The 24815-nt window shown below is 36.2% G+C and overlaps 1 protein-coding gene across 12 annotated transcripts in view; it reads right to left on the bottom strand.

The window, feature by feature from the left end:
- Nucleotides 1-24815, bottom strand: part of LOC114871522 (cAMP-specific 3',5'-cyclic phosphodiesterase) — a 167586-nt gene that overhangs the window by 10117 nt on the left and 132654 nt on the right. For 10 of the 12 annotated variants that reach the window (XM_029177523.2, XM_029177520.2, XM_029177521.2 and 7 more), the window contains 3 exons: nt 16358-16459; nt 16214-16278; nt 16008-16120 (listed from right to left, as the gene is read on the bottom strand). In XM_029177523.2, coding sequence (XP_029033356.1) covers nt 16008-16120; nt 16214-16278; nt 16358-16459 — 280 coding nt within the window. Of the gene's footprint in view, nt 1-2186; nt 2769-16007; nt 16121-16213; nt 16279-16357; nt 16460-21292; nt 21954-24815 lie in introns of those variants that run through there. The other 2 variants (XM_029177524.2, XM_029177525.2) reach the window with 2 other exon arrangements.

Below are 24815 nucleotides of genomic sequence, written 5' to 3'. Positions count from 1 at the left end.
ATATTAGCAATTTGTAATATCAATGCAAAATTACTGAAATACGCTGAAAGGTTATCTTCTAAAGTATTTCCGATCGAATCGAATCGACGACCTGTTCGCAGTGTCGATTCCTTATAGATAATCTAATCTCCAGAGGTTTCAGATTCTCTGTAAGTCCGGTTTTCGTAAAAGATTGACGTGTTTCGCTAATAAAGAATATTCAGAGTCGTACGCTAAGATAGTCTAATCCGTTCCACTGCATTGTTGTAAACAAAGCAGATAAAAAAAATTTTTTATCTGATTGGAAGAATACGATGCGGACGAATCGGTTCTGAAACTGGTTTTCAATGCACTGTTTGACGTTTCAACACAATTGGAACTGTTTCGATATCATGTAAGAAGACATGGTGAATTGATCTTAATCACCGTTGTTTGTTTGTTTGGGCAACATGTATCAATCGCCCTGATGACCCATCCTACATTTAACATCCGTCATATTATTACATGTGATTAACGTCATTGTTTGGGTAACAATATATCATATAATGTCGAAAGATTGTCCTATTGGTCGTCTCTGTTTTTCAGCATCGTGTTGTTTTGAACAAAGGATCAATCTGCTTCTAACCTCTTAGTACAATCTTATACGATGAATGACGATAGTTCAATCATGTTTATTCATATTGATGCGAATAATCAGTGCAATATAGTATTTTTAGAATATTTTATATTGAACCAAGATGAACTTGCCTCCTTAACCACGCCTACCAAACGTAGGTCCACGTGGTGGGGGAAGCCCACGTGGTGGGGGAGGCCCACGTGGTGCGTTCAACATAGGTTAGGTTGAATTTGTCTTTTTTTACATACTTCACGTTTCATTTTAAAAAATTGCCTTTTGAGAAATGTTTTTTGAAATAATTTTTTCATAGAAGTTCTAGTTCCCAGGAAAAGAAGACGAAAGAAATCATTTCTATGAATATTATGATAAGGAAATTGGTGAAGCAATTTTTCAATTTTCCTCTTCGTGGTAGAATGGTTACTCATCTTTCCCACGATTATTCGGCGTTCAGTGGAGGAAATTTCATTCAACATGGTTTCATCGCTAATGCTTTATCATTAACTGACGTCATTCTGAAGCACAATTTGAATAACAATCAGGCATCTCTATAATTAAACTACCCCGACTCAAGAATTCATCACTTAATGCAAGATGAATATCATTTCACGAAACTCGTTTACTTAACTGATAAAATGATTAATCAACCGTTACTCCAAAATTTGTAAAAACTTAAAAATCTAATTTTAGATTACTTTTTTATATAATAAAAAACTTATTTATAAAATCGATCAAGTTTCCAAGGGAAAATTGAACATTTCCAATCGAATTGCAACAGGATGCCATAAAGATAGATGTTTTCAATTAACGAAAGGTTAATTAGGCTGCGATTTGCTGCGGGAAGAAGCTAAACCAACGATAAGGTCGATGAATCGATTTCTCGTCTCGATTTGCCCTCGTTTCGCGGCAATGAAGGGTCTCGAAACTCGCAACGATTATCGATTACTTTTGAAATCTCATTTAAAGGCGACATATGGCGGGAAGATCATGATCCTCACCCGAACCTGTCGGTTTTAATCAAATTCATGGATTAAAATTTCTTTTCGTTATCATAGAAATTAATCCATAAAATCCTTGTGTAAATATTATATCAGAGAACAATTTGGTAATATATCCCTCCGAAATTTTTATAAAAAGATATTCGAACTTAAAATTTGTCTAACTTAAACAAAATTGAACGAATGAAATATTTTCATGATTTCTAAGAACTCAGTATTCCTAACAATGGAATTCTGTGATTAATAGCTTCACATTCCCCGAATTTCTATGTGCTTATCTTTGCATAATTTTGATTTTGAAATTCTTAATTCGAAGAAAAATTTTCAGTTTCAGATAAAGCACCTTGAAAGTTTACCAAATACTAATAAATTTGAATTTCTCTGGCAAAGCTTCGTGTGCCTTCTACTGTATTAAATCACAGTACTTTATAGTTGATAGAATAAATAAACTACTAATTTGCAATTCAACAAAACAACAGTAATCGTTAATTCCTTCTAACCGGTACTTAGGACTATTACTTTTACAACATGAGAATCTATTGAATTTATAATTCCTTTAATTTTTCAAAAAGATCCAAAAATGGGAAGAAGTATACCTCAACAGCAACGATGCTAGCCATGGCAGTGAGATCCGCCAGGGTCCTCAAGCAATTGAAATATCTCCCGGAATCGTCCACGTTTCCGGTCGCGAGTTCCGCGTCCGTCTGCATCTTTCCACGTCTATTCTCACAGTTCCCACGAGATTATTCGGATCGAAGTTGATCGAAAACGGTCAACATCGATGTTATACTTCCCGAAAATCGATTCTCACTTTCACCGGTACCGATCGCACTTTCTACGCTCGTATACCGATTCTTCTCGAGATTTCGTAAGGAATACACGTGGACGTTATCCCGAAGTACACCCAAAATAGTTTTTCAGTCCCACGGTACGATAAGAGTTCACTGATTATCTTTGACGCAAAAACACGTCGATTCGATCAGATGGAAATACTATGTATTCGAGATGAAAATGTCCACCTCCTTTTGTTTTCACTGTCGCGAGAATTCTCCGTTGACTAGTATCACGTATAAATTCGATGAGAATACTGATATTGTGCAAGTATCGAGGTGTAAACGTGCCTCGAAGCGAGCCGCACTGAGTTCGCTCGACTGCTAAGCGTGGTCTACGTGCTGGAATCGCGTCGGGCAGCTATTTATTGAGGGCAGAGCGCTCGGTCTTTGTCGCGCTCGCGGGAAACGATTCGCGCGAGTTGGACGCTGGTGGGGGAAGCGTTAGAAGTACGATTTCGCGAAACTGTACGGCGCGGGAAACGCGGACCTTACGAAGAAAAATGGTACTTCGGAACTGATTCGAAAAAGAAACTAACTAATTGGGATTTTTGGTGAATATATTCAGAAAGTTGTTTTTTCACACGTTTCAAATGAAATATTTATTTGTACAGGGAGAATTATACTAACCTGTACACGAAGCTTGCAAAGAAAAATGGTATTCTTAAAATGATTCAAAAAGCAACTATAATTGATTGGGATTTTTGGTGAATATAGTTAGAAATTTTTGTTCGTGAGTTTCGAGTAATTTATATAAGAAGCTTAAGAAGAGATATGGTACTTTTATAATGATTTGGGTAACAGAGGATGACTGGTTAGAATTCTGGATGAATCTGTATAAAAATTTGTTTTCAATACTTAGGCAGGATGTATTAATACCTTTGAAATTATGCAATAAAAGACTTAACTGTGACTAGGTGGAATTTTTTATGAACTTGCCTATAAAAATTGTTTATCAGTTATTTTATCGGACGATTAATTAATAATTCATTCGACGCTCAATCAGAATTGGTAATACGGATGATTTTCATTTGATTTGTTTATTATTACGTTAAAGACGATATAATTCAAGGATTCCTCCTTCCTGAATTACGTAGTTCTGAACATTTGTTTGTCTACTTCCATCTTCAGGTACTTGTCTGTTTGATTACTGGATGAAGCTAAACTGGCACGCAAACATTGCATTTCTCGATCGAATGTGAACAGCAACAAAGGAATTCCCAATTTTCGAGAATTGACTCATCAATTCAGACCCCAAAGTTTATATTTGACTTGGACGATATTCGAGGATTCGCCACTTTTCTTGGTCCTGATATCATCACCCACATGCGTCCATCTAACGTCTCGGAATCTTTTTCCGAATTCTATTCAACGTGAGTCAACGACGAGTTCCGAGGAACCCCAGCATTGTCTCCTATTTTGAGGCTCGACTACTTGTGTCATTTTCGAGTGAAAATTCGTGGGAATTTTTGTTTGTCTAATTAGGAAGTCAGGTGAGCCGAGTGGAGTAAAAATAAAATTACCGATTATGAACTATCGCTGATACTATGTAATTTGAATATCACTAGTAATAGTAAGTAAGGCTTATTAGGATCTAACTTTCTTCATTATTGAAAAGTATTCCAGGCTTTAATTAAAAAAAAAGGTTTTCAATTTCTTAATAGGGAATTGTTTCACCCTTCTGCCCCTCTCCCCATCGTGCTACTGATACTAGATAAGCTATACTAGATACTATAGTAGTCATACTGCTACTACAGTAATTAGTATATTATAATAATACTACTATACTTAGCGTATTAACAGTGTTAGTGCTAGTAGCAATGATACTGACTAATTTGAATATTAGTAGCAATACTAATTACTAATCACCAGCATTAGAATCTACAACTATTTGGGACTAACTACAGTAGTGTAGGATTACTATAATAATGATATTGATAATAATAGCAATATTCGCCGAAATTTTAATAGCAACAGCATTAAATTTATACAAAATGTTTATTGACCATTTGGAAACAGGGGGAATAACTAAAAGACGTATTGTCCTTCAGCTTCAGGATTTTCAGTAGATATTAAATAACTAAGGAAAATAAATATTCAGAATAAATGTCGACAGCACTAAAGCACTTCTCGAGCACTTTGATAAATCTTCTAAAGAAACATTTTGGAAATTGAAAGAATTTTTAACTGAACATAAAAGCGTGATTCTAAGCACGTTTACATATGAATATTCGTTGAACTCCGCTGCTTACATAATTTAGGTTTGCAACACCGTGAATGTATTGAAGACACGTGTAAGTTGCATGGAATAAGACGAGTTTTGTGTTAAATTCTGGCAGAATGGTAAAGTGACATTGAACTTTTGTATACGTAAATAATTCATTCACCTTTCGCTACATTTTTTCATTCAAAATTTTTTCATTTACTGGCAATAAAAAACAGAAACTGTTTGTTTAATAATCATCATTTTCAACAAACTTACATTTATTGAAAGTTTTTTAAACAAACTGGCCAATTTATCGCACGTGCGCAAAATTCTTCCCGAGTTCAACAGTTACAGTGTTTTTTCTTCTACGTGCTAAAAATGTACGTGAAGAATGATTTCTAGGAATACGTAAACGTATAATCAAGAGAACTATAATTTTTCAATGTAAATCGTTTCGACAGCTGGCAATTAGGGCAGCGAATACACGAGTGTACGTGACACGAAGCGCGTACACTTAACATTTTAAGCCCGCGGTATCTCGAATTGGTAAATGTGACGATGTAACAGAATGAAAGATAATTTTTCTTTTTAATTATTCTTCTTCTCGTCCGATTCGACCGACTATATCGCTTTTACGCTCGTTTTATATTGCTCCCAAATGTACAAGTACGTCACTGCTTCGAATTATGGACTTTGAGTCTATTGATCTGCGTGCCTTATGTTTATTTTCTTCTGTTTGCTATGGGAAGAACATGGTCCACTTCGTAATTATATTTTTCAAGTTTGAAGGGTTGAGAATTGAAAAATGGAAAATGGAAAATTTGAAGAGTTGTAAATTGAAAAAAAAAAAAATGGAAATTCACCACTACTATTACTGTAGTAGTTAATAGAATATTCATCATATTTTTAGACTTCTGTATCAATAATATGCGAAAGAGAGCTTTCGATTTGGAATAATAATCGTGGGTGATTTATAGCTGGGAAATGAATTGTTTTCTCAGGAATTTAATTCATCGACGGAATTGGGATTCCTGGAGTGGCTTGATACGGTATTCGTAAGTTTATTTGAAGTGTCTGAGAACGTAAGGGAGACCGGAAGTTGTGACCGTTCAGTAAAAGTGTGGATAATGTTAATACTCGATTCTGAAATAACACCAGATCAGAACCATCTTCCAGCACCATTCATGGACATTGCGGTAGGTCTGGACACTGTTTACTGTCATATATATTTCATGAAAAAAATAAGAACTGGCTGGTTTTCTCTGTACAGGTGGAACCACAACATCCGTTTATCATAATAAGCAAAGATAACTTTAAAAAAATCATTTTGCAACTTTCAATTTTCAAGTTCTCAGTTCCATAATTTCCCAACTTTCAATTCCCAAGTTTTCAGTCTTATAATTTCCCAAATTTCAATTTTCAAGTTTCCAGTTTCATAATTTCTCAACTTTCAATTCCCAAGTTCTCAGTTTCCCAATTTCCCAACTTTCAATTCCCAAGTTTCCAGTTTCATAATTTCCCAACTTTTCATTTTCCAGCTTTCAATTTGCAAGTTTTCAGTTTCATAATTTCCCAGCTTTCAATTTTCAAGTTCTCAGATCCATAATTTCCCAACTTTCAATTCCCAAGTTTTCAGTCTTATAATTTCCCAAATTTCAATTTTCAAGTTTCCAGTTTCATAATTTCTCAACTTTCAATTCCCAAGTTCTCAGTTTCCCAATTTCCCAACTTTCAATTCCCAAGTTTCCAGTTTCATAATTTCCCAACTTTTCATTTTCCAGCTTTCAATTTGCAAGTTTTCAGTTTCATAATTTCCCAACTTTCGATTTTCAAGTTCCCAGTTCCACAATTTCCCAACTTTCAATTCTCAAGTTTCCAGTTTCATAATTTCCCAACTTTCAATTCCCAAGTTTTCAGTTCCACAATTTCCCAACTTTTCATTTTCCAACTTTCAAGTTCCCAATTTTCCAAGCTGTCATTCCCCAATTTCCCATTTCCCAACTTTCAATGTTCCAATTTCCCAGCTTGTCTTTCCCAATTTCCCCAAATTTTTCAAATTGAAATCTTTCAACTTTTCAGTATTTAAATCTCCAAAAAAACGAAACAAGGAATGTAGAGATAGAAAGATGAAAGTTCTTCAATGACAAATTATCGATCTCCCTAGTGGGTGCATGTGAGCAGTGGCCGGAAATAACTTTTGTTCTTCCTTCCGTTAGATAAAGAAGAAAGAAGGCCGTGTCCTCGCGAATCGCTTATTTCCTTTCGTGCTTTCTTTCGCTACATTTAGCCTGGCCATAGTTCCGTCTACTATCATTACTAAATCGATCTTATAGTTGAGAATCGAGAAGGATAGGAAAGCGAAGTGTCGAACGACTTATATCAGTTGGGTCACTATTTTTAATGAAGGTAACTGAAGGAATTGAAAGTTCATGGACACTTGGGACAATTGATTCTTAAGGCCAATACGAATCTATATTCGAAAATACCTTCTTAAAGATTAATGACTATGCTTATTGTCTTTTTATTGAGATGACATGGTGTTTATCGAGTTTAGATAATCCTGATAAAATTAAGTTAACTGAAAATTTGAAAAATTGATGAATTGATAATCTGATGATTTGAAAATTTTAAAAATAGTACTTAGATGATTTAAAACATCGAGAGATCAGAAAATGAAGAACTGAAAATAGAATATAAAAATTTTAAATAATCAGAAAAGAAAAGAAAAAATAAATCATAAAGTGTACCAGGTATAAAATTTCAACCAGATCACCGATAAAAACTCGTATAAGTAGAATCGTAATAAACAAGAAATCTATTAATACTTCAAAACTAAAAATAGAAGAGAATTGAACAACGTAATAATAAATCATCTTCGAACAGAAATACTTCAACGATTCTAAACACACTAGTTTACGTAATAGAGTTGCTCGACATCTTGTACCGCTAATATATTCATAAAACGTAATAAATCATTGCAGTAACTTAAGCTGCAAAACCGAACGCTTAGAATTGACATCATCGATTATTTCATATCAATTCTACGTCTTTAGAGATGCACTTTAATATCTCGTGATGCTTATTTCTCTAATGCTTCATATAATCGGTGTCAACAGTAGCTCTTCAACACGTGTCAACCTCGTGAACAATCACAACTGACATCCATTCTATGCATGCTCATCTGGAATCTTTATTTTATCGATTCATTGACTTTAGTGCTCTTATAAACTGCTCGTATATCTCAAACTAATTTCACTTCTGATACAAACAAATTTGCGTGTGACACTACTTAGAACTTGCAATTAACAAACTTTAATATACGTACAAGGCTAGGAAGATTATAATAATAATGATGTTAGTAATCATAAGGAAATTGGGAAGTTTAAATGTCTTAAAGTTGAGAAAAATTAATTAAATAAAGACTGAGAGCTTTGGAAAGTTGGGAATTGAAAAATTAGGAATTTAAAAAATTGGGAAATGGGAAATCTGACAGATGGAAGCTGGGAAATTGAATTCAATGCTTTGCAATTTTCCAATTTTCAATTTCGCAATTAAAAAAGGAAAATATCATCGTTAGCACCTATAGATACTAAAACCTATTTAAATGTGATTAATGAAAAAAATTTCATATTAAATATTCCCATAAAGAAGTGGGAAAAACTGTTCGTCTTTCATGGTTTTCTGAATTCAGAATAATACCACGCTTTCTATGCAAATACTGATCTCCTTTCCTACTGGTAAATGTACTCGAACCAGAGACGATCTACGTTTCCGGTTCAGAACACTGGTGCTCGTAATTTTGAACCCCGATTGGATGCACACGACTTAGCTATTGCATTTATTCCGCGTTTCCCTCGCTTTCCGAGCGTTTAATTTATGACTATGTTGTTCCCTTTGCTTGTATAGCGAGTGTTATGTCTCGGAAGGATACTAATATACTAATATGACGTAATAAAATTTCATGTTAACAAACAAAGAAGATCGTTTGCCGCTTCTATTCAGAGGATGAGGTCGCTTGTACTTACTTATGGTAGGTTAAGAATTGAATAAATACCATCTGAATAGAAATTAACTCAATTGAAAGAATGGTACTTGAGTAAAAATTGATGCCAGTAGATATACTATTAACAGTAATCAATACTACTAACACTGTCAATGGTAATTAATGAATATTATTAATAATAGTTAAATATTAATAACGCTAATGGTGCCAAAGGTGATCCATCAAACGACTCATTTATGTAATTAAGATAATTGGCAAATTTAAGACAATTTACAAGCACTGTTCTCAAAAGTGGATCAGAATAAAAAAAAAGGAGGATATGGCATTGTTTAATGAGAAACAGTAAGAATCAGATTCATTAGCATTCACCGAAATTATCATTGGAGGCAATTGGAAATTAATTAGGCGGAAGAATTGGTTAATTAGATTCCTGGATTATACTGAACCAGATTTATGCTGTGCATGAAACACCGCAGTGTCCAATTAAAAGCTCAATTAAATATAGTGAATTGGAAACAGTACTCGTGGCTAATGAGACAGACGTTACACTTCCTGGTAATGATACATTGAATTTTATGATGTCATGTTTAGAAAATTCATCTATTATAATTACTTTAGACATACCTTGAAATTTATTTTATTGCTCTATCGTTATGAATGTTATATTTTTATTAAAAAGAAAGAAACACCACACTGAATTTGTACTTGTAACAGATACATTTTATAACAAAATAGTCAAAAATTATCGGTGAAAAATTTAATTTATATTATTGATTTTAAGGAATATGATATATTAAATGGTGCAATAAAAATATTTGGACCTTCTGGTTTTATGGATTACCCTGTATATATGGTGACTCGTTACTTTCCCAGCCAGAGAAGCGCGGGACAGTAAATCGAGCTGCCATAAATGTAATCGCGGGTAATTTGTCTCGTTGTTTAAGCTATCTGGAAGCAAAGCCTAGCGTATATCAAGCAACGTTTACGTCACCGTGTATATATTTGCACATTATTGTTATCGTGTGCTTACAGAATCTATAAAAAAACGTATACTACCACTAAATAAAGATGAATTTTTGACAGCATCGATACGCTTTCAATGACAAAAAATCGTCTGGTAAGTCGGTGGTAATTTGACAAACGTCATTCGATAGTTTAAATAAAAATTTAATAATTTCCGTTAATGAAAATGGGAGGAGCTTTCTTGAACGTCATGTTCTTGGAAATGATTTTGGTGCTTCTGTTCAATTGATATCCTTGGGTACATTATTAACATTATTAGTACTGTTAACAATGTCAAAAACATTTATCAATATTGTTAGTAGCAGTTAAGTGGTAATATTTTTAATATTATTATAAGAATTAAGTACTGATATTATTTATAATTTTGCCAATTAATCTTAGCAATTTTCTTAATTAATGAGTACTACATTCAGATTTCTCAGTAAAAAATACAAGGTAATAATTTTTTCTTCTGTTTAATTTTACAAAGAAATATCAATAAATTTCGCTTGGCGCGAAAAGAAAGTTTCCAGCAAGTTAATTTTGCTTCTCTTAAAAATCATTGTATCAGCAGCTATTTTTTTTAGAATGAATGTCATTGTTTTTAGTAATAATATTGTTTGTATATTTGACTGTTTGTTTGATTTCTCCGACTTGCAAAATGTAAGACAAAAATATTTTGATTCACATGTGGTAAAATGCGTATGATTTTTGTTATGCGTAACTACTTAAAAAAGGAATGGAAATCAAATTTAGCACTCGGAATTGAAATGTGAATTCAGGTGTGAAATTTCCATAATTTTTATGAAATTACCCGAAATGTTTTCCATGTATCGTTCATTTTTTGCAAAGTGTTTGCAATAAAATATCTGCTCAGAATCGGAATTATTGGAGGCTAAGCACCCGGCTTCTTCCGGCAGAATATCTTCGACGAATTCAACCATCTGTCGAGTGTTTCCATGAAACTTCAATTTTTTTTCTTTTTTTAACTTTTTATTCGATCCTTGACGAACGTACACAGACATCAATGAAACTTAAGTGAAAATTTCAAAAATTCAGGGCGAAAAGGGTTATTTGTCCAAAATTCATCGAACTCGAAATTGTTTAGAAGAATTTGAAAAGAAAAATTTGCAAGCAAATTAATTGACGTTAAGGAACAGGAGCGAATGATCATGAAAGAGGTATCGTGAATTCTTTTAGTGAATGACGTTATTTCCAAGAAATCATCGATGCGAGTTTCGACCAAAATCGGAATTTGGTATGAGGAGAACATAACAATGAAAGAGGTGGCATATAATTCCTGAGAATTACTGAAATTTGACGTAATTTCTCAGAAATTTAAGAATTTTTCAAATTTCAATTAGGTCAAATTTCTTGAACATTTATACACATTTAGTATTAGAAAAACATGGCGCCAACTAGAATTTTTAAAACACAGACGACTTTAAATTTGAAGAATTGTACAAATATTGATACATCGACAGTCACGTTGGTCATCGGTGACTGGCGCCTCAAATTGTTAGGAAAGGAGAAGAAAAAACATACCTCGGACGTCATTAGCATAAAGCTAATAATGTAAGACAACAAATTTAAAATTTGAAAACTAACCAATGGTTAAGATAATTAGTGTCTTTACATGTCTGACTGCACACGTCTCTTTCTACTGCGCCAGTCGATCTGTTAATATCCCCAAAATCGTTACTTAACTCTGCTTAATGGTATCTCATCAATTTTTGTTGAGAAAGTTACATCACTCGAACGTCATCATCAAGAACGTGACTAAAATTGGAACACGAGAAAACCTGGAGAAGTTAATGACGTGGTGGCCAAACTTGGGATTTAATACAACATTATGTCGTTCACGGGGATATTGGTTTATGTAACATTGAGTATATATTTTTATAAATGCCATCGCTATCCGTCGATGCATGTAATTGATTCACGAAGAGCTGCCTACCACAGGGCTTAAAGATGCTCATTACATAACTTAAACAGGGATGAATTTTGGGATAGCTCCCTAAACAAGTATCATATATTTATGGGATATATTAAAATTTCATTGGAACCGCTCATTGCTCAGGATTACTAGATAGGCCAAACTTAGAACTTACTCATAGTATCTGGCAAAAGTACACATTTGTTGCAATTTATTTCAGCTGTTCGTATCAATCACGACTTCCTGTTGCGAGAAATTCAATTCGATTGCTTAAATTTACCTAGAATTAAATCATTCTCTTCAATCATTTTGTACAAACTTTTTCACTTAACTTATAATTATCTCTGATCGTATCGCAATTGTTCAGGGAATACTTCTGAGTGTTTGAGGTATTAATAACTGGGCAATCTCAACCGAAGTACCGTATCGATGTATTAAAACAACAGAAAGCCTGGGGGCGGAAATTTGATACGTAGATAGAATGAAAGAGAAACTAAACAATGAAAATAATGGTACACAAAGCATCGCGACGACTGGCGCCTCTTAAGCAGACGCCAATCTCACATATTCTTAGACAAAATTCGGCGAACGCTTTTGTTTATCTCGTTCCCCTCTTCAATAGATTCCATCTAATCTATTTAACCCGATCGTTTTACATGGAAATCGAACAGTAGCTGGAAATTATTTCGTGAGTCTTTGATTTCAAGATTTCTAGGTAAGAAAATTTTGATGAATCTAATGAGGTCATGTGGTTGTCTAGTTTATTCAGAAATGATTTCAGCAAATCGAATGAAGATAAAAGAATAATTGATCAATTCAACTGTTCTATAAATAGAATTAAATTTAAGCATTGTTCCATACTAGAAAACAATTTTTTAATAAAACTCTTTGGTGCCAGACGAATTGACGCAAAACTATCAGTTTTTATACATTTTTCAGAAATGACTTCAAAACCTCAGACACGAGACGTCCTTAAATTATTCCGCGCCGGCTATCGTCTCGCAGACAGACGAAAAGAATTCAGAAAAACCGCGGATAGTTCGTCAGGATCCTTCTAAAACGTAGACGAAATTAATCACAGAAAAATGTTCAGTGGCTGCGAGAGCTGGCTGGCTGCCAATTCGATGGCCGGACATATTTACTCCCTGTAGCGTGGACGATTGATTTATGCGGCTGAAGGACACCGACGAAAAACGTATATACACGTGGTTGGTTTTATCAGCATCCCGGAAGTCGAACAGCTGATTTTTAATCGCTTAAATCTTGAAAATGTGGCCACAGATTGCTAACTGATAAAATGTCATTTTGATTAACTCTGATATGAAAAATATTGAAATTTGCTTCGTTTAGGTTAGATTAACTTTAGGTTTAGTTAGGTTACATTTCAGTTTAGATTAGGTTAGGTTTAGGTTAGGTTAACTTATTCAGAACATTGAAATTTGCTTCGTTTAGGTTAGATTAACTTTAGGTTTAGTTAGGTTACATTTCAGTCTAGATTAGGTTAGGTTTAGGTTAGGTTTGAATGATAATGCACTTAAAAAATTAGATATTGCAAGAATTATTCGTTTATCTTAACCTAAAAAATCACTAACCCATTTAACGATGGCATAACAGAAGTAAATTAAAAAAGTTCCTCGTATTAAGTGGTTAAATTAGTTGTCGAGTAGTAAGGACGTTGTATTAATCAGACAAGTAGTAAAGGTTAATAAGAACATAACTTACACGTGATATACATTGAAACATATTACACAGCAATTAAAAGTATACCTAACTCAAATCTAGTAGCAATCTAGCAGTAATCAAGCCAGCTTTCAGTAAACTACGCGAAGAGGAGCAAAGTTGAACGGATCAAGATCCAGCCACCTGCTCCTCGTAACGATATTCATAGTTCGTCCACGTGTACGACGACCTGCATATCAACTCGCCTAATCGTGAGGTCGCAGGTCCTCCGATGTAGGTCAATTCGTTCGAACGATCGATTTTCAACGGAGAGAAAAAAAGATATAGCCGGGACAGACAAGGGCGGCCCTTGAGTCACGCGAGGGACTCGTACTTACACACTTTTACCTGGCAAATGACGAACTCTAACATTTGCCGCGCAGCCAAGGATTCGTTCGTTCGGCGACTTTGAAACGGTGATAAAATAACGAATAAGACCTTACTGAGGTGACATTTCGCGATTTCCAAGGCAACTCTGCTGAAGCTCATCAAATGCCGATCATTACGTTATAAGCTCCTTAGACTATCGTTTTCAGATATCCCGTCGTTTCTTCTAAGTATCTTCAAATAGACAAGCTAGCTTTAAAACATTTAATAACTTAAGTTCGCAGGACTTAACGATAAGCTATTAATCAACAAAACTATCTATCCTGTAGAAAACAAAAATATTTATGTAACCCCGTCGACTTTGTTATTTTCGGGAATATAAATGACGTTGATCTATACATCCATTTCTTTACTTATCGCCATGGATAAATAATGTTCTCAAAGTTTGCCACGACTTTCCTTGAGCTTTCAATAACGATTGACGTATGGTAAACAAGTCGAGTACCAGACTCTGTTTTCCAAGTTATGGATCGATGTTTCGAATCAAGGATGTGCAACATATGTGTATCCGCATCCACTATGCGGCAGACCGAATGCTGGAATCATTTCTCTCTATTTCGATCCACCGTCTTGTTGACATAGGCGCAACAAGCTAGTACTGCGCCATCGTTACCCAGAATGCACCGCGAATGACACAGTCAGCGCCATCTGCGCGGCAGCGATCGCCTTGGCCGTGAAACGAGCCCGATTATGCAACACGGTTCTCTCGAACATAATACCGGACCCACGGGTCAAAGTCGACAGTCGGAAGCTTCGGGCTTGAAAGTTTCTATTCCCCTCGAGGCCGAACGGTCGGTCGAAAACAAGTCGTAAAATCGACGTAAACAAACGGGAGTACGCGCAATTGCATGGCTGCGAATCAAAGTGCCGTCCATTGCTTTAATCCGACTCTATTGGGTCGGAAGATCCGTGGTTGCCTTGAACGATGCTAGTTTACGTTTGAAAAGTCCTAACCCTTCGGTTCCGGCTGTAAAAGCAGAAAATGAATCGACGCACTGCCTTGACCCGGCTACGTGACATGCGAATATACGCGAATTTCCTCCGGGAAAACATGGTCAAAAATGTAATTTTCTAGGAATTAAGTCGAGGCTGCTCGGTCAATATTCTTTTGCTTTCATTTTCCAAGAACCCAACCTGAAGCGGGCGCAATAAAATTAATTAGATTCATCGGGGATGAGGATCGAGGCTGCTGCTGATCGACTTCCTTGTCCCAGACACTAATACCCGTGACATTTGAACAGCATTAACGAGAAATCTAATAAATCTGTACAGTTGAATGAGCAATCGGAAAATCTAAGTGCGATACACGGTAAGTTGTCCGGAATTGGCGAGAAAAACCTGGCAGCAGTGCGATTCAAATGCAGTCCGTTATGCAATGGCGCAAACCGGTATTTCCTAGTGTTTTTGTCATCAACGTACATACTCTCGCGAATTCCCAATGCAATAAACATACTGAATCGCTTGTTTAACTTTATTTCTCGTTCTTTCGTTTTTATACTCATTAGCGCGGTGACGATTTTCCCGTATCTCGCGAGGTAGGAGGAGAACAGAAGGAGACGTAATCTCTTCCTGTTTGACAACTGAACGCCATTAATGATGCTTTGTAAGAAGTGCACCGAGGCTCAATTCTGCTATATTTACCGTAGTTTGTGGATGTAACAGCTTATAGCAATAGAGTATAATCAGAGTTGAGGGAATTTTCCTCTACCCGATGCAATTAAGAAAAATTTGACCTCGAATTTTCAGGTCAAGGCCACTTTTGCGAGTCGTTTTGTTAACAAATCTCATTATAAATTAAGCTTCATTTTCATTAGTAACAGAGCTATGTAGAAGTCAAATTCATTAAATTTAAAAGAAAGCCATTTAAGCCTCCAATTTGTTGGAACGTCTATTCTTTGATATAACGTCGTTTCATGGAACGAGAACATTTCATTGGTTGAAAGAAATAAAACGATCCGACAGAAGCTCGATGTTCGCTGAAAATTACAGTTGTAATTCTCAGTCGAGTTTCTAGTTCTCAGCGCGACGATATCAATCAACTGCCGCGCGAATAATTGCGCTCGATAATGTTCCCTTGCCTTGGAAAGCCGCGTTGTGAGAAAGTTCGACACAAAGAACCCGAGTGAAACAGAAGAAATTCACGAGCTTTAAAACGAAGCTACAGCTTTCTGCGATAAAGGAATACTCGAGGCACTAAATCATCGGTAAGGTAGATTCCTGCCTTTGCGACAAATAAATTTAGCGTCTATAAATCACGTAACGCGTCAGAATCTATATCGACGAAAGAAGCGAATGAAATTCGTAAACAAAAGACGAAATTAAATGTGGACTTACCTTCAGGGAGGCCATGTCGGACACGGACCGATGAGTCTGAATGGTTTCCAGCTGGTCCAGGCACCAATCCAGCTCTTCCATCGTCTCGACGGCCAGTTTCATGTAATTCTCCTCTGAAAAATGAAAGGGACACCAAATTAAATCATCCTCACACAAAAACAAAATGGAATCGAATGGATTAATCTTTTCTCCTGGCGAATCTTTACCTCCTGGCGCCACAATCCGCGGTTGCGGTGTGCTGCTACCTTGGGCACCGCTACTCCTTCGTGATCTAAAGAGAAATTCATAAAAATACACTAAAACTTTAGTTATTTGCTTAATTTATACAAATATCGGGCTGTTCTACTCACTTGTTCGTGGGCACATTTGTAAGGGACAGGAAGTTGTTCCTGACCGACCGTAAGGAGGCAAGGATCTGCGCGAAGGGCGTGACGATGAGGTCCTCGCCATGGCTGCAAAAAGGAAACACACAATCAGAATTTGCCCTAAACACGTGGGAAATCTAGGGATAATTGGGAAATGAATGATCAAGTGGCAATCAATTTGACGTTTGCTTCGTGCCTTTAAGCTGCGCTCTACCGACATGCAGGCATGGAATTTTCTTCTTGCAAACTGTACACCCTTTATAATTTTTTAAATAATTTAAGAATATACTAGTAATTACCTGTTGATAATTAATAAACTAAACAAAAAAGATAGAAAAATGTTCTTTATTTATCAAAAATCGATGTTGTAAATAATAATGGAGTATTGCAATGTATCTATATTAAAATAAAAATTATTTATAAGAATAATTGCAACTAAAAATAACCATCAGATCCCCTAGAAGTCACTTTACGACCCCTTTTAGGGTCGCAACTCGTCCCGTCTAGTCGGTTCAGTCGCTTGCAAGTCTTCGTCTCGTCTATGCAGGGTGTCGTGTCACTGTACTATATGATAAACATTTCTGATTCAATATAAATTGCAAATGGAGTAGCATCTCAATTTTGTACCAGCAATTACGCAACATCCTGTTTACATTAATTTCCTGTCCCATCGGTTAGTGTTTTCCGTACAGTCGGTTCGGTCAGGGGTTAATGGGTTCATTAACTCCCAGAGGTCCTTCACTAACTAGAGATATTACTTAATTAACTTACACCAGTTCGGATGTAATTTTAGTGCAATATAGTACTCGAAAAGCATTTTCTTTATGGGCAATTGTGAAAGGTGAAATTTTCCGTCTCATCGGTTCTATCATGGAACATCACTTAATTGACAGTACATTCTTGAACGAATTTCCATGAAAGTGATTTGTTTAAAAAATAGAGTTCAATGTGCTGCTATTTTCTGGTAAGGCGGGGCCGGAAGTCGACTGTAAATCTAGTCCGAGATACAGAAATGAATTCGTTCAACGCAAAGAAAATAAACGAGATCGACGGAGACCCTAGATCCAGATTGCATTCATTTTTCCATTGCAAGGCAACTTCCTCTTAGATCACAAAATTCGAGCGTGGTATCGTTTCTCGGAAAGATTAAAAGGGAAAAGAGACACTCCTGATGCAGGAGAAAATAAACGAAAGCTCGTTTGCGTCATCTGCATTCCATTCTTTCAATTCTTCGTCAGAGAAGAATAGTTCAACCTTCGAAGATTAAATTCCTAATAAAAAGAAACTACATTGTAGTTGCGATTTTTTAAAAAAGTACAATATTTATAACAAAGTTTAATGAGCTTTTTAATTACTTAAAGACTGCGAAAATTATAGGAATTCTAATTTATATTTATAATAGAAATCAAATTCTTTGTAAATCTACGTTAATTATAAAAGTAAATTGTTTATTTTGTTTCCTACGAACTGAAAATGTTTCAATTAAAACCACTTTTCAATAGAAGCGCAGCTGGTGATTTAGGAAAAGTCTATCAAGAGGAAGTTGTTTGATTCAATTATCGAGCAATTTTTGTTCGTCCAATTATATTCTAATTAAAACAGACGTCGATCCAAACAAAACTAAAATTTATTTTCCACCTCAGAGAAATATCATGTCACCGTTTCTGCTTTCGTTTCCAATTTACTCGGTATCGAGAGAGCGTGGAATTTACTTTAATTAAATCACGCGGCTCTCACGCGTGTAAATCATTTTATCCCCCTCTAGCGAAATTCTACGAAGGTCATAGGTCAGGTCATCCGGTCGTGGTCGATCTAAAAGTGTCATCGATGTTCACGGATCAATCGACTGATCTTGGCTAATTGACAATCAAATTACTTCAGGATGATCGACAAATTTATTCCACGTGATAATGCTTGGATTTTTTTATCGTCAGAAATTAGGAGGAAGTATCGATCATTGAATCTATAAAACAATGTATTAATTATTAATTTACATATTCCTTAGGAAAAATCTTATATCCTGATCCAATCTCCAATCGATTCCAGATTATCCTGAGGTGAAACTTCGCAAGCTCTGAATATCTAACGGGCTCATGGAAAAGTAAATCCATCTCCATCGTCTTCAAAGAGGACCAAGTCCATTTACCAAATCTTTAAAGTCACTGAAATCCCAATGTACACCTATTCCAGGGGAAAATTGCCTTTGCAACAATCAAAGGACATCAAACAAGTAAGCATCGTGAGTTCATATTGAAGTAGGTTACACAGGATATTCTCTGAGAGGTCCTTGATGTAGAATAAAATTCATCCGGAAGAAAACGTCTATATCCATCTCTATAAAGCTTCGGAGACAAGGGAATCACGTCACGTATGAAGGAACGTGTACTATACCCAATAGGAACTTCTTAACCTTCGGACGTTAGAGACGACTTTATCCGCGGAGGAATCTCTCGGCTTATCTGTATTTATTCAACTCGACCCGCTGAATCGTTGGTCCGCATCTAAAATTGATGGAAACGAGGGTGGTCCAGCGGTTTCTGGGTCAACTGGAGCGTGCTACGAATGCCGAGGATGATAAACACCGGCCCAACGGCTGCCAAAGGAATCATTCCTGATGTTTCCTTGTGTGTAAACGCGACCAGACGAGGGCACAAGTATTCCTTCTGGATGGATATTGCGATCGAAGAAGTAGCTTTGGTATCGACAGTTTCGTTCTTTAAGATAACTGGAGTTATAGAAACGATTGGACAAGTGGCTGGTATAATATAGTAGTGTAACACTTTGGCAGAGTAGCCTAGTGGAGTATCAGTGCAGTAGTATTGCACTGTGGTTGTATGCTACTATATTAGTAATCTATTCCAGACGAGTACCTATGACGTTATACTACTCTCTAGCACCTTGATAAAGTTTTCCACTTCATCACTAGCCTTGTTTCTCCATTCCAATACGCTACCCCTTCGATATACCTTAGCTGAGGGGTAGAGAAGGTAGCCATTACCCAAGGAGTGGCCAATTCTAATCCCTAACGCAAATTTAACTTAGACTTAACTGAACACTACTATAATGAAAGAAAGCTACTAGTAGAAGTACTCAATCATAGCGATACAGTATTATACTAGTATCAATGACTCATGTAATACTAACCCTAACATACCTTGCTAATGGAAACCGAGCCTAACACAGGAGGGTAGTTAGACTAGTGGCCAATTCTAATCCCTAACCGAAACTTAACTTAGACTTAACTGAACACTACTATAATGAAAGAAAGCTACTAGTAGAAGTACTCAATCATAGCGATACAGTATTATGCTAGTATCAGTGACTCATGTAATACTAACCCTAATATATCTTGCTAATGGAAACTGAGCCTAACACAGGAGGGTAGTTAGGCTAGTTACTAAACAAGGAGTGGCCAATTCAGGTAAATAAGAAAGAAATCTCACGTCGTTAACACATTCGTCTTACTTTATTATCCATTTGCGAACTAGTGTTAATTTCCTCCATGGTTCATTAATGGTTTGATGTAAATCAAAGTCGCAAAATAGAAGTTACAGTCGCTAAAGTACGAATTATTCGAATTCATTTACTTCCGAACGAGTTGAAACAACCGTGAACGATGAGAATTAACTGGAAAAGTTGAAATGAGCCCTCTGGCTTCTCTCCAGAACACGAATTTATTCCCTCTGATGGCCGTTTCACCTGATTCGTTATGCAGATGCGTATGTACGCACGTCAAACCGATAAACATGTGACTAATAAATGTTAAAGGGATCCGTGAATGGCCTCTCTGTACGCGGGCCAATTATTTTCATCGTTTCAGCAAATTACGAAATATTTCGTGGGCTTGCATTTGCGTGGCTGTAATTCTCTGTCAAGATCGAACAGGATTTGCGTCAGCTACAAATGATCGATTATAGTCGGTTTCATTGATGAAGGATGAAAATAGCTGCTTCTCGTTGCTCTAGTCAACGATACTTGTTTTTCGCTGTTGAAAACAACATTCGAATGAATAGCAATTTATTATAATTCTATTATGAATTATTAATCCAATTTGATTAAATAACAGTACATTATTCCATATGTTTGCCAATTTGCATTTGCAATTGTGAAATTGTTATTCAATCGAATGACTTAATTGTTTCTTTTTTTTTTCTTGCTAAAATTAAATGTTGCGCAAAAATGATTTTTAATCCAAATTTATTCTGATCCATTCATCCTCGATGATCCGACCAGCGACAAGGCGCAATCAATTATAATCTGATAAAGTCACAAGACCCGTGAAATTGAACGTTATCAACAAAATGTTATCAGTTGAATAAACATCGAGTAGATATCATTTGACACTTCTACACTGGAATATCAACGACAATTATAATCTAATTAACTTTCAACAATCATTCATCAAAACTGCATTAAGTTTAATCAACCTTGTGAGCTTACAAGTAATAACAATTTTATCATTACTGTTATCACAAAATACAATTTAATCAATTCAAAATCCGTCATACCCTTATCACAAGGGAATGTTCAATCTAAATTTAGCTCGTATTAAATCAATAAGAGACTTTCTGTCAAACACTGGTCATCAATAATGATATAACAATGAATTGATTTTAGATTATTAATTTAACAGCGATTCAATAAACCTTTCCACATCGAACACACGCCTAATTCAACATCCACCTCAGCAATCTCATAAATCACAAAAGGAACACCCTAACACATTTATATATCCATACATTCAACACCCCCCTGGGAAACATCTAAATCATCCCCACACGTATTCTACGTGGCAACATCGTGGATCCTCGTCAGAATCTTTTTACCCAACCCCGAGGAGTCGTCAGCAATTACTAACTCTGCGGATCGTCGACCTCGATTCGACGTCCTAACCACCCCTGACAATCATCTTCCACTTACAAGTCTCTTTTCGGCGGCGACTCGAAACACTGTTCCCAGAACAGAGCCTTCCTGGACGGTCGTAGCCGAAGAGCGGAAGCGGATAGAGTTCGAGGCAGCCCACCGGAATTTCCTATGCTGCCACCAGCGCCAAGTGACGGGGAACTCATACCGGCCCCACACCTTTTCAGGCCACTGCCGGACCCCGAGAAGTCCATTAAGCCGCCACTGGAGTCAGACATCGTTAGGCTGCGATGCTGATCGCTTCGAGTCGTTCTTGAAAACGATCTTCAGTATTTGAACGCATTCCAGGTCCTCTGGGAAAGCTTCCAAACGATGATTTGGAATCCTCACTTTTAGGTCTATAGTCACTCGGAGTACATGTGTGGTTCAAAGTTTCTTACTGAGGCTAAGGTGCCCTCCTTGGTGCTGATTGATGGGAAATTGGTAAATTCACTTAGAGTTCACTCGAGTAGAACTGTTTCATCTTCTGCACTCCAAGAACACACTTTTTACGAAGGTAGTTGTCACTTGATACGGTTTGGTACACTTTTAGGGTACTATGTTGAAGGTGTGAGTACTCATCATCACTAATTTAATTATATAGTACTTGGAACATTAATGAGTTCTTTATTTTAATTATGCTATCATCCTGTCATGTCTAAACTGGAAACCTGTTCATCTTCAAAAATGAAAGATGTCTCCACTTAAACTTTATAAACAATATTTATGAACTTAGTAACTCAATCTTGATCACCATGAAACCACTTCATTTCCCTAACAAGAATGTCCAACGCTTCAGGGTGAAACAAGAGGAGGCGAAGTGAAACGTTAAATGAACATGGACGGAGGATAAAACTAGATTTTTGTTTACTCATCAGAGTAGCCTATTAGAATGATTGCGTTTCGAGGGGACGTTCACTGGCTCGAAAAGACGCGGGGTCGTCGCGACGCTTCGACAAATCATGGTAGCAAAAGTGTTACGTTATCAGGATTTCAAATTGCCACTGAAATTGCCCTCGTTTGGCAGGTTCGTTTCGTTCGCTACGGAAACGAGGCAATTTGTCCCCTTTTGCTCCCGGATAAATCTCTAACTAGCTGAATGCCTTTCTGAAATCGTGTCTCGATTGTTTGCATTCAAGTTCAGAAAATTCTATCAAGTGTTTCATTATTATTCCAGAAGATTTATATAATAAACCTGACCTATCCTAACATTTTCAAATTTCTACCTGTCGCTCTTGCGAAACAGAGTATAAATAAATTCTCTCGACGTGTAATATGCAAAGTTTATTGAAAATAATTCTGCAATTTCAAAGTGTCGAGGAAGTTATTAAATATAAACATATTTAACAGAAGATTTCGCAGATTATCAAAATTTCAACGTTCACTTTGAAAGATTCCTTGTTAATTTTAGTGGCCAAGAGTTGGCAAATGCTTACGTTCCAATTTAGTATCTCTGTGTCGCTAAATTCCGAGATAAAGAGACTCGATGCCAACAAGTAGCCGAGGGTCTAGCCTAATTAGTTTCCTCTTGGTTAAGTTGGTACTTGTCCCAGTTTGTCCAACATACCACGATAGAATTGCTGAACTGTTCCATTCCAGTCGTCAAATGTCTATTTCATTAAACAATTATTTTTCACGGTGGGTTAAAAATATTTCTCCAAAACTTCATTCTTCAACTGGCAGTTGTTGACTCATTTCCATATACTGGAGAAAATGACATTTTTCCCTTAAAAAATAAAGGAAATTTGAAATAACGAATCTCGATTTAAAAGAGGAAAGAAAATGTAAAAGATAATACAGATGTTTTAAAATGGACTTTGAAATTCCCATAATTTATGCATCGATGCTTTCGATGGAGATAAAAGGGAACAGGAGAAGAACATCCAATCCTCAGTAGTAACATGACATCTTCAAATGCTGAGGGAAGGAAACAGACGGAATATTGAACGAGGTAACGTAAACTTTTCTTTGTGCCCCTTACTTTAGACGTCGAATTGCGTTTGGATCGAGGGGGTGCTGAAGAATGGGCAAATGGGCGCGAAAGTCTGATCGAATTTCGATTACTGGGAAATTCAATTTGGGATTTCGGCCTGGATCCCAATGGCAATCGAGAAAAATATTTTGCAATTTAATATTTTCATTGAATTCCGAAATCTTTCAAAAATTTCTTTACCTTCCGTAAAAATGACCAAAATATTATTAAATTTCCAAGTGTTGATTTTCTAAAAAAAGAAAAGTCTTCGACAACAATCGATTCAAACGTGTGCAAAACGGTCGCGGTTAAACAATGGCAGGTGTATCATTAACTGAAGATAATGAGCAACGTTCAAGTTAATCGAGGAGTTATCGTACGAGAATGAGGAACAAGGATATTCAAGGAAAACGAGTATGCAAATTGCGTCAGCGAAGTAAATTTGCCGTTCTCCAACAGGTTTCTGGAAAGATTTCGAACAAATTGAAAAGAAAAAACCACACGTCCAACGTAATTATTACATAATTTCGTTAATCGTTTTTTTTTAGACACCGAGCGCACTCGAAATAGCTTTCGACGTATTATTCAATATGATTTAAATTGATCAACTTTCGATTTTCATTCGTTCATCAGAATATTCTATTGGTGACCTAACCTAGACCTGTTGATGAATATTCATCATGAAAATTAATTCTTTTTCTTCCATTTATATCTCGATGCAGAGTACTCTGATACAGGTATCAAACAATCGTAGAAATTTCAATTCGAAGCAAAGAGGATTTTAAGAGAAATAAATTGGAATGACCTCAACATAATCTTTAGTGAATCCAAAACCTGTCGCTCTTAAAGTTATCTCCATAAATGTCAGAGTACAACCGTCACGATTTCTCACGACAGAAGCGACTTTTTCACCGCTTATATCATCCTTCCTTATCGTCCCATCGCTTCCTCGGCATCAGGCAAAAACGAAGAAACCAGTTCGTATCAGCGTTTTCTATCTAAACCGGAAGAAATCTCGGCCGAGAAAGTCGTTACAAAATTTTTAGATTATCTCGTCATTTCCTGGGGAAACTGTCGTTTGAAGACGAGCCTTTAAGACACGCCGATCGATCCACGTGCCTTCCCTCACGCAATTGAGGAAACTGCGTTGCCATGGTTGGAAACTGTGACGAAACGAGATGTTTTATAATATTCAAGTAGGTATTTAAAATAACTAGGAGATACTAGAGATACTAGGATCCATAGTTGTTTTTGAATTAGGTTTACTGAGTATTTGCGTTTTATCCCACTTCAAGTGTGATCTGTCTTCCTTCCTTAACTGATGACCAATTAACAAGTTATCAGTGGAAATTTTTAATTTACTGGAGAAATATACTATAATTGAGCAATGGAACACTTGCCCACCTTTTATAAAGCTTTCTCAGCTAAGAAAATGACGTAAAAAATTCAAAGACAGTGGAAAGAAGAAGTGGCTAAACAGTATTCCCCTAGCACCACTGTAATTCCTAATTAAACCATAACTTATATCACGTGTATACCTCCAGTTTACAAGACAAGAGCTTCAGCAAC

Source organism: Osmia bicornis, chromosome 16 (assembly GCF_907164935.1).
Source record: "Osmia bicornis bicornis chromosome 16, iOsmBic2.1, whole genome shotgun sequence".
NCBI classification, from domain to species: domain Eukaryota; kingdom Metazoa; phylum Arthropoda; class Insecta; order Hymenoptera; family Megachilidae; genus Osmia; species Osmia bicornis.
This window is presented reverse-complemented; position numbering and strand designations above follow the sequence as displayed.